Genomic DNA, 11,372 nt, shown 5'->3' with positions numbered 1-11,372 from the left:
CACAGTGGGTGCACAACAGATTATCAGAGACTGACACATACTTGCTATGAGGGTTGTAGGAAGGTTCTATCTTTCTACACCCTAGGCCATTTCTGATGTTGAATTTCTAATTTGCTAAGTTTGAAAGAATCTTAGATGAGTCAATCCATTTCAATGAGTGACTTAACTCTTCTTTGACTTGACTTAGGTCCTTTACTAGTTGTGAATTTCTCTCAAGAGAGGCAGCTGGATTGGACTCGGATACTTTCAGACTTTCGAGTAAATCAAGCTCTAAACTACTGAGTTTTGTTTTTCCACTCTCAGAGGTACTAGTTTCCTCTTCAAGTTGACAACTCTCAGTCTCCAGAATACTCACCCTAACACTCATTTCATACATTTGAGAAATAAGGGCAGTTTTTTCATCTTCACATAGACTCAGTTTTTCACTCAACATTATATTTTCATTTGTTATTTCATGTACAAAGTCAATCAGCACAACGACAAGTTTTCTCAGTCTCTTAATTGACAAAGTGTCTAAATCACTTTTGAGATCAAACAGAGTTAACTCATCCTTGTCTTCTTCATCATCAGATTTTGCCATCAATGAGAACATGGCGTTGAAGACACTTTCATTATCATTGATGACCATTATCGAGACATCTATATGATTTCCTTCCTCCTCAGAGTCGCTAGAGGCTTTTCCCCATACTGCAAAGGCTTTCTTCACAACTTGATCTGCATTGGCCTTTATTTTAGCATAGTTAGGGGCTTGGTCCCTCTGCCGTGGTTTTAAGTCCTGAACTTCATGCTTTTGGCTCTGACAATCTCTCATGAAGTGTCCAGACTTTCAAAATTTATGGCAGAGGTCATTAACATTTGTCGTTCTGGTGGTAGTCCCCTTCTTCTGAAATCCTCCATGTTTTTTGACTATCTTCTAGAATCTTCTAGTTATATAAGTCATCTCATCCTCATCTTTAGACCCATCATTTTGGTAGATCTTTAGTGCCACTGATTTCTCCTTCTTTTCTTCCTTCACAGATGAACCCTGCTACCTGTTTAGCTCATAGGTTTGCAGGTTTCCGATCAGATCATCCATGGTGAGAACCTTTAGATCTATGGCCTCGGTGATGGCACTCACTTTGTTTTCCCATGACTTCGGATGGTCTCTAAGAATTTTTCGAACTTGTTTTCTTGGGTGAATGGGCTCACCAAGACATCTTAGTTCGTTTGTGATGGAGGTAAACCATGTATGCATCTCATGGTTGGTTTCTCCTTCCTTTATGCTAAAATTCTCATATTGAGTCGTCAACATGTCTACCTTTGACTCCTGGACCTGAGTTGTTCCTTCATGGGTTGTTTTGAGGCAGTCCTAGATTTCTTTTGCAGTTTCACAGGCAGAAATCCTCTTGTATTCATCTAGACCAATCCCACAGACTAGCAGCTTCTTGGCCTTGTAGTTTTTTTTCAATTTTCTTCCTGTCTGCTTCATCGTATTCCCTTCTGGTCTTTGGAATTACTCTAGTCAGCTCTTCTTCCTTCATATCCTTGGTGGAAAGTAGGGTCTATCAAGTAATACATCCTACAACTTAGTGTCTTCTGCCATGATGTAATCATGCATCCGCGTCTTTCACCATCCATTGTATTGTTTGTTGCATCGAGGAGGACGAGTGGTGGATTGACCTTCTTCCAGGTTTGGTGGAGCGGTCATTCCTTCAAGATCTTTCTTCTCTTGGTGTTAAGCAGATAGAGAAGTCAGCGCTCTGATACCAATTGATGGAATGTATGCGTCCACTAACAATCATAGGACCAGGTCCTTAGTACAGTTTAAGTGTTGAAATTAAATAACTGCAAGTAAATAAAGACACACAATTTAATGTGGAAACCTCCTTACTCAAGGGAGTAAAACCACGACCTGTCACAAAGGATTTTCAATTGTTTTCACTAATCACCAAACAAAAGTGAAACACAAACTTCAACTTACAACAATGAGATTAACCTCCTAATCTCAACCTAAGTAATATCCCTATTACTTAAACGAGCCAAAGCAATGCCCTCATTGCCCACTATATTAACTATATCTAATCAATATAGACTTTTATTCGTAAGACACAAAGTTACTCCTAACTATGCTCTTACACGACTCATACAAAGTTTTGAAACGTTTCTAACAAGAGTGAAACGAATCCTACAAGATAAGCACAAATACAAGCAATCAAAACATCAGCAGGTTCAGAAAGCAATTCTTCAGTCGATCAGGTCCCTTGTTGTTTTGTATGAAGCTTGATTTTTCTATCTTTGAATGAATGAGTAGTTAGTTGTTTGTCATTTTGATTATATCAATCCACAAAGAATTATTGACCATTTGACAAACAACCTCATCCGTTCCTATTGGTTAAGTACGCTGGCGACTTCACCAACCAGTGATAAGACAACTTTTCCAGCTGTACAACATATTGCCCTGGACGAGAACACTCTGTAGAGGATCGAGTCCTTGCATTTGTGAGGATCATCAAAACATCTGAAAACTTATCATGCATTTTTAGAAATGCATCCTTCAATCTCTTTCCCAATAAGTCTTTCATCCTTATCCGTACCCTTAACTTATGGATCTTCATCAGCATTCTCATCGGTAATATAAGGGAATTCAACATTCCCTTCAATTTTCACCGTACTATTAACGTCAACTTCCTTCACTTCCCCTTCCCAAGAGAAAACCAAATTCATTCTTACCCCAAAATAATTCTGTATATTCATAGAAGCTTCTCCTTCGAGATTTTTCATGCGGATTTTGAGGTTTTCTTCATCATCAATTAGGGTTTTGTTGACTAAAAGGTTATAGTCAGTTTCAACACTATTCAAAGCAGTCAGTTTCAAGCTAGTGCCAATTGTGAACATCGGTGCCATCAGGTCGATCTTCTAATATGATACATCGTTTGTCTCCTTCTCTACTATGATCCGTTCTATGGCGGCGGTGAGGTAGAGTACAACGTCAACAATATGAGCACGTGAGAGAGGAATTGATTCTGTGTTGCGAGAGTACGTGATGGACCAATGGAACACAGCGAGAGAAAAAAGAAAGGGATCGAGAAAGATTAGAGAGATGATTTTGGGGATCTAATTTGATATGAATTCATTTGGTTTAATGGGTGGGGTTCGGATTAAAAGTGGAAATCAGTTTATTTTAATTGAAATTGAGTAATTTTAATTGATTTGGGGGCTTTCATTCAATTGAGGGGTATGAGTGACAAATTTGTAGACGGTGAGTGTATAAATGACTACATATATAATGAATGGTAAAACTAATAATTAATCAAAAGTTGAGGGGTAATTAATCTAAAAACCAAATGTTACCTTAATTTGGGGTTGATTCTTTGCCACAAATCACTTTTTTGATATATATTCTTGGGAATATCGAAGAAAGTAGAAATGTTTTTTCACTGCAATATACAATGAAATTTGAAAGACATGAAAAGGGAGAAAATTGGGCAAGCTTTCCGGCTATGGCTTAGTAGGGGAATGAGAAAGTTTTTGGATTTATTTTTTAGTGGGACTCAGGGTTAAACTTAACAGAAAATTTTGATGAATTGTTACTTTTAGGGCAAAAGATCAAATTGAATACTTTTTATAATACATTAGGAACTATATGAATCATGCAAAATATATTAAGGATCAAAATAAAGCTACCTCATACATTAAGGACCGTTTTGATCATTTTCTCTAATTATTAAAGTGTTGGGCGTTGGAGGGTCATAGAAATAGAAGGTGCAATTAGAAAAAGTTAGAAGTTGGAAGGTGATAACGTCTGGGCACATTTGTGTGTTTTGTTGAGTGGCACCAAAAAGTTCCATGGCAGCAAAACTTGTACTCTCTCCTCTCTCTCTTCCCTGGAGTTTACAGAGTGGGCAGAAACCGCATGTATGTCTTCGAACAAAACCCAGAAACCGCCTCACCGTTAAAGCCTATAACGATGTGCTTTTCAGTGCTGCTAGTGCTACTCCTCTACTTCATCAAGAAAACCCTTCTTCTCTCTTCTCACTTGCAGCAGCAGCAGCAGATGCTGGTTATTCGTTGGCTAGCTACTACACTTCTCTAGGTCTCTTTGTCATCTCTGTTCCTGGTCTTTGGTCCCTTATTAAACGATCTGTTAAATCCAAGGTCATTACTATTTCTTTATTTCATTTGATTCTTTGTTTCTGTTGGGTTTGGCTTGTAATTGATGGTGAATTTTTGGATGCAGATTGTGCAGAAGACATTTGTTAAGCAAGGGATAGATGAGGGAAAGAAAGCTGCTAACCAGGTTGCTGGGGAAATTCTTTCCTTCTTCACTCGAAATAATTTCGCTGTGTTGGATAGAGGAGAGACTATAACGTTAGTAGTATCCCTTTTTATTTCTCTTACCTTATCCTCTTTTGCACAACTTTTATCTACGGAAAGGACTTATTAATATTATTAAATTGGCAGAAAATATTGTGAATTGGACAATTGCATCCTCCAGCGGTATTATTATCCTCATTCTTTAGGTGTAATGGATGTGAATAACTAGTGTTTGTCTTTGGCCTAAAATGGCTGCAAACTGTGTCATTGGCTGCATAAACTTGTCTTTTCTCATGTTTATTACTATTGAAATGTTATTTTCAGCTGAAAGTGAGATTTGTTTTCCAATCTTTGCATCTGAGCGCACTCTGTAACTTTTCTTTTTTACTTCTTTCCGGAAGCTTGTGCCTACTGATGACGTTTTGAAAACCATTCATCATCACCACTGTTATTTGATTATCTTCATGTAGGTGAGTGACACCGATGCTGTTTTCACCATATCATCTTCTGTTTGCCCGTAGGAGGCCTTTCTTCCAGAAAATTCAATCTAATGCTTCCGATTTACTAAAATGCTTTTTCTAGCAAGCAAAGAGGAGTTCATTCATATAAGTGTATTTATCATGCCTTGACATGTGAGAGTGTTTTTTTGCCTCAATAGGGTAAACTTTATTAATAACAAACACCTACATAGATTGTTTCAGCCTCTCTCTCTCTATTGATATATATTAGTATTAACTTTTGCATTCTGAAGGTTTGAGGGAATGATGGTTCCAAGCCGAGGACAAGCAGCATTGTTAACTTTCTGCACGTGTGTAAGCTTGGGAAGTGTTGCCCTAGTTCTTACTATAACAGTTCCAGATGTAGGCAATAATTGGTTCTGGATTATTGCCTTAAGTCCGTTAGCGTAAGTACTGCTAATAAAAGAAAAATCATCTGTCAACTCTGATTTTGAATTGCTGTTGACTGGAAACCATATTTAAATTGGGAGCAGGGGTGTATATTATTGGACTCGAGCATCCAGAAAGGAGCAGATCAAGGTGAAAATGATTGTAGCAGATGATGGAAGCTTGTCGGAAATTGTTGTTCAAGGTGATGACCAAGAAGTAGAGAAAATGCGGAAGGAGCTACAGCTGAGTGAAAAAGGCATGGTTTATGTTAAGGGCTTACTTGAAAGGTGATATAACTTGGTTTTCTTGTAAGATATATATGTCTGAAACTTACTCCTCCATGATGCTTGGTCAACAACATTCTTATGTTGTAACCTGGAAAGTTCTAAGAAGCTGTAAATTAATCGCACATGCATATATTAGTCAGAAGTTCTTGTGCAATAGGGGTGAATGTGTCTACAATTTGTTTGTTACTTTCTTACTACAACCGTCTATGACTTGATCTCCATTTTTACTTTAAAAAAACCCTAGTCACGAACCTTCTCTAAAATACATAATCTTAAGGAGAAAAGGCTGCAAAGAAAGGGGGAGAATGAAGTGCCCGTTTCATAATTAGTTTAAAAGATTGTATCTTTTGTCTGGCAGAAACACTGTACCAGGAAGGTATTTGTGGGATATTAAGATGAATGAGTTGTGTGCAAACAACTAAAGGTATACAATTGAGCAATGATGATAACATAACTCTCCCCAAGCCTCTAAAAATATGATAATCCATCATCACAACATTCTCCCGTTTGCTAGATGAGCTATATATCAGCTCCAGTAAATAGAAAATGCTAGGTTCTTTAGATGTGAACAAGGCAACCATCATCATCCAATATCAACTACAAATAGATTCCATACTTGGCCCATGTTACTGGCACTGCTACAACACACAGTTGATCCATATGGACAACTCTTTGCACTAGATAGGTTATATTTATTACTCTCTTAGACGTGCATCAATCAGTTTCAAACATCTGGCTTCTTTGGTGAATCCACAATTGAGTATTACATTCTACAAGTTTGGAGATCGGTTATAATAGAACTCATTTGTTACCATCTTCTTTTACTATCCAATCTGCTGGTCTATGATCTGATTCACTTCAGGGTACCTCATCAGTCAGGCAGGAAATAGCTAGATTATCAAGCATCCTATTCTTCTCTTAGATGTTGATGCTACTTCCTGGGAGCCTGTAGGGGTATTGACTATTAAGATCAAGATGGTTCAAACAAGATTATTGACAGTGAGTCTTCAAAGGAATTATGCTTATAATGTATAGAAATGACAAGCTATACTATACGTTTTGAACCCCCGTTTGGCACTTAGGCAGGGAAATCAGTTGGCTGGTCAGCAGGATGGTGAATGCTACTAGTCTTAGTAACGACTGCAGCATCATAGTAATGAAATTAAGCATGGACTTCATATTTGAACTGCTACAAATCTTTGTATTTCTCCCATGTTGCCTTCTCCCGTATTGCCCTTTCCATGGACATGAAATTGAGTTGTTGGGTACACCTGGGGACAAGAAACAGCAGTTGAAAGAAAAAGGGCTACTGTTCATGGACGTGAAGCTGATTGGGCAGCCTGCTTGGACATGGTTTTGAAGAGTGGGACAGGGATACACATCCTCAACACTGAAGTTGAGGCAAAGATATTTGGTCTTAGATACATTCTAAGAAACACTTGGTCGAAGGCAGTCAATGCCAACAACATTACCACCGCCATTGGAGTTGCTGGTGGAATATTGGAGTTTAACTAAGGTCCTCTGGCATGGACGAGCACAATGATAATGCTCAAATGTATGCTATACAAATCAGCGTACAAGCGATCGTCAATCATAAAGAACCCAATCAAATAGGTTGGGGTCGAATCCCCAAGGAGCGGTCTATGCTAGAATTCAATTAAGAAGTAACATTCGTAATCTAATCTTTTATAGAGTCATAGAATCAATATTTAACATAAATTTAAGTCTTATAGATTTCAAATTAAAAATTGAGGAGAAAATAGTCAAAAGTCCTTCAAACTATTGTCGGATTCCCAACTATGCACTCATACTTCATGGGGTCCTACTACACCCCCTCCCCCAAACCTTTTATTTTTGATATTTTGCAACCCTTAAACGCTATCTTTTTGTTATTAACCAGATATACACATATGTTTGTATACACACGCTTAGGTGGGTAGACATGTAGTTAGTTATGTTTGAAATTGAGAATTTTAACGTAATTAAAAGAGTAAACTAAGAAGAAAAAAAGTGGGGTCCACTGAATCTGAAATAAATAGGAAAATTGTTCTTAACAAGTAATTCTCATATAACCATAAATGGTTCTCCCTCATTCTCACTTTTTTTTTTAATTTCAAAAATCAACTTTTTAAAGAATCCCTTCCGCTTAGCTCATTCTATTTGGAGAAGTACCTATAGTCATGGTGACCCAAGAATGGGGTTTTTCAAGATTACTTGTTCCGACATTCAGATAATTTGAACAATGTATAATTCTTTTAAAAATAAATAAAATCTATCTTTGAATAAATAATTGGGTCTTAAAAATTAGCATTTTCTAAATCTTCAAGGGTCAGATGTAATGGTGGAGGAGAAAAGTATTTTCATGATTCTCCTTGTTGGAGGAAGAGGAAAATAATGGGTGTACATACATTGTGGTTCGATATTTATGAGTTGAAGAGGGAAATAATTTAATTTTGGGCATTGACATGGAGAAGAAATTTCAAGCTCCATAACAAGATTTTATTTACCTTGCAATTCTATATTTATGAGTGAGGAAAATAAATTTTGAACCTTAGATATGAAATCAAAAAAAATTAGAGGTTCAAGCTTTAAAATGGAAGTTACTATGAAAGCTTTGAAATGGAAGACACCTTGCAACTTAACGCCTTAATTTTAGGCCGATTTGGACTTGTATGTGGATTCCAAAATACTGATAATGTGTTTTAGAAACATCCTCACGTGCCTAAGGGAGGTGTATTCACCTTCTTTGACAGGTTAATGTTTTAAGGGCTACAAAATATCAAAAATAAAAAGTTAAGGGGGGTAAGAGGACCCCCGTGAAGTATTGATGTGTAGTTAAGAATTGACTAATAGGTTAAAGGGGCATTTGACTCTTTTCTCAACAATTGAGAGTTTGTTTTAACAAATTGTTAACAAGATCAAAGGAACAAAAGTAATTGGCAAGTAAGAGAATAATTCTAGGAGTGTGCACAATTGAGTATCGATTTTGATAATGGGTAAATATGATTGCTCAACAACATCAATTCCTAATGAGTAGGCTAGATCAATCAACAATACAATAAGCATTTGTCAATCGTAAATTGCTTATCATAAGAGCTTTTTCAAGCCTCACATGCATGCTATACGAACCAAACCAGTGTGTTAAAAGGCGGGGGCGTGAGGCGAGGCGTTTTACTTAGTATAGGGCGAGGCGTAGGCCTCGAGACGTGGGGTGTAAGCCCTATGGATCTTTAAATTTTAAATTTACAATATAGTATAATAATATAATAACACAAAATTATAAAAATACATCAATAGGTTGAGATAATTACAAAACATAATTAAGGAAACTCATAGAAAATAAAACTTCCAACATGATTATACTAGTATAAATAATCTAATATCTTAACTTTTTAATACTAAGAGAATCATTATTTCTAGTTTTTTAATTATACTATATAATTTACCCCCCTAAAAGAGAATAATCAATAAAACTTAGTACTATTATAATAAAAACATCACTCTATCATTAATAAAAATCAAATTGGTTTCAAATAGCTAAATAAAATGTGATAATTTTGAGACATATGACAAAACTATGAAGACGATAAGTGGAAAAGTAAAATTTTGCTATGTATTTTTTAAAAGAAATGTTACGTACTAAATAATTACCTGCACAATGTTACCAAATAGTAAAGATACGATACTATAACTTGTTATTTGAGTTACTCACAATCTTCTTATCTCTATAGATTAAAAAAATAATAAGTATCATTCAATTATTCAAAAATTACGAGGGTCAACAATGTTAACTAAAATTTTTAACACATAATTTGTGTAAGAACTATTAGGCAATCCCCGAGCGTTGGGTGTTCGACGTGCTTAGGGCGTACAATCGGGCATTTAGGGCGTAAGTCTTATAGAACTAAGTCCCACAGTTGAGTTTCGGGGGCATTTTGCTAGAGTCCCGCCCCAGGGTGATCCCCGAGGCGAGTCCCAATAGAGTTTTTTAAAACACTGAACCAAACTATAACCTCAATATAAATCCTATTTTCAAGCAGATCTAGGAATTGACATCAACACCTAAATTTCTTTTCCAAGCTAACTTAGCAATTAAATTCAATAAGCAATTATCAATCAAATCATCCATTCCATGCAATCCTTCTCAAGGAAACAAGAAGATATAAGCTATATTTGAGTTCGCAAACCCAAACCATAGATCAAAACACAACAATATGATTGAATACATTGAAATTAACATAAAATAGAGCAATACTCAAGAACCCAATATTCAATTCAACACCCAACTACATTGACACACACCTCTAGAACCAGGGTTTTAGCTACACAGTGAAACTAAAGAGTTATATCAAATGGATTGTTTTTCCATCAGTTTGATTGATTCCATCGTCAAATAAAAATTACCATAACAAAAACCCATGAAATTCAAGTACAAAAATAGCCAAAAACTCCAAAATCTTGGAAGGTTCTCAGTACTCTCTATTCGCGATGATAGAAGATGTTTTTTTCTCTCTACGAAGCAATTTATACTTCTCCAAAAGCTAGCAAGAAATGTACTCCAAGACTCATCCGGTGATACTAGTCGGACTCGCTGGAATCGTCAACTTCCTCGCTTTCGACTTCAATCTCAAAACTGTAGGTGTTGGACACTTTTGGCGAACCCGAATGAGTTCGCCTTCCATGATTGACGGTTCACTCATTTGCATTTATGCTCGCCAAGTTGTTAATCATTTTCTGCAGAACTTTCAGAATGTTTTGGCGATCAAATCAAACCTCACCGACTGATTTACCGAGTCATTGTTCTGCATCTTTCCTAGTCGACCTGCTTTGAACTTTTCGGCTGAAGTCTCAGTCATGTTTAACTAGGTCCAGCCCTGTTGTCGAGTCACCGTTAACACTTAGAGAGTTGCCTTTCTCACCTGACAAGACTCCACCTTGTATTTTTCTTTATTTTTCTATGTTTTTGGTTTCTTTTTGTGTACTGTTGTCCTTGCCTTGTGTCTTTAAGCTTTCATACATGCAATTCAACAATTTAGAGTAAGAAATGGACAAAAAAAGGCATTGAGGACACTTTTCGATGAACTAAAAAGCCTTAAATGAGTCCAAAATTTCCGACTCGTCAACACTCCCAACTTAAAATTTTGTTTCTCCTCAAGTAAATCAAGAGATCAATTAGTTTAACAAAGGTGTTACAAACCGTGCTTCTTGAGAGCTAACATGCAAGCGCTATCACAAGTTTTAATTCAAAACCTGCGATTCTCAATTATGTACCAAAAGCTTCAAATAGTGACTAGCCATTATCAATTAAAGTACATGCTTACAAAAGCAAACTAAGGATGCAAAGCTATGTTCCAACAAAAGTATTCAAATGCCCTCACATTAAAAATGATTAAATGCTCTCACAATGCAAATTTAGAATGATTTTTTTGGAATAAAAAATGAACACACTCTCAAAGAGAAAAACATGCATGTTTCAACCCATGTACTTGCCATATTTTCCAACTGTCAACTCAATTGGCTTTTGCAAGATCCCGAAAGTCTTTCAAGACTTGTAATGGGACTAAGGGTAAAGATATGTTCATTTTGATTTTAGTTACTCCACTTTCTTGAAGCATTTTTTTTTTCTTTCAACTTCACCACTTCTCCTCTTCTTTCCTCCTTTTGAACATTAGAACTCATTCTTTTTCTTTTCACAACATTCTTATCTTGTGGAACTCATTAGACACCCCATTTATTCAACCAATCAATGTAGTTAAGCGAAGCATTATTTGATGGAAAGAGGGTGTGTACTAAGTAAGATGTATTCGTGGAGGATGCAAATAGAGCATAGCATCGTAATTTTGAGGTGGAGACAGAGAAGCTTATTGTGGACGATTAGCTTAGAGAAGATAGAGAGGCAACAAGT

The 11,372-nt window shown here is 36.4% G+C and overlaps 1 protein-coding gene across 1 annotated transcript; it reads left to right on the top strand.

Moving 5' to 3' along the window:
* Nucleotides 1-3,738: 3,738 nt before the first annotated feature.
* Nucleotides 3,739-5,623, top strand: LOC102592467 (protein COFACTOR ASSEMBLY OF COMPLEX C SUBUNIT B CCB1, chloroplastic). Its single transcript, XM_006350311.2, has 4 exons — nt 3,739-4,134; nt 4,217-4,347; nt 5,045-5,197; nt 5,285-5,623. Exons 1-4 carry the CDS (start codon nt 3,826-3,828, stop codon nt 5,469-5,471), a joined length of 780 nt encoding a protein of 259 aa, XP_006350373.1. The 5' UTR covers nt 3,739-3,825; the 3' UTR covers nt 5,472-5,623.
* Nucleotides 5,624-11,372: the final 5,749 nt, after the last annotated feature.

The sequence above is a fragment of the Solanum tuberosum genome, unplaced genomic scaffold, assembly GCF_000226075.1.
Source record: "Solanum tuberosum cultivar DM 1-3 516 R44 unplaced genomic scaffold, SolTub_3.0 scf00120, whole genome shotgun sequence".
NCBI lineage: Eukaryota > Viridiplantae > Streptophyta > Magnoliopsida > Solanales > Solanaceae > Solanum > Solanum tuberosum.
Note: the sequence above shows the minus strand (reverse complement) of the source record. Positions and strands in the feature narration are given on the sequence as shown.

What these genes read in the sequence shown, in the direction of transcription:
- LOC102592467 (XM_006350311.2), top strand. Translation starts at nt 3,826, where the DNA reads ATGGCAGCAAAACTTGTACTCTCTCCTCTCTCTCTTCCCTGGAGTTTA. An exon ending in AACGATCTGTTAAATCCAAG is followed by an intron (nt 4,135 to 4,216) that starts GTCATTACTATT and finishes TTTTGGATGCAG; the next exon opens with ATTGTGCAGAAGACATTTGT. An exon ending in GATAGAGGAGAGACTATAAC is followed by an intron (nt 4,348 to 5,044) that starts GTTAGTAGTATC and finishes TGCATTCTGAAG; the next exon opens with GTTTGAGGGAATGATGGTTC.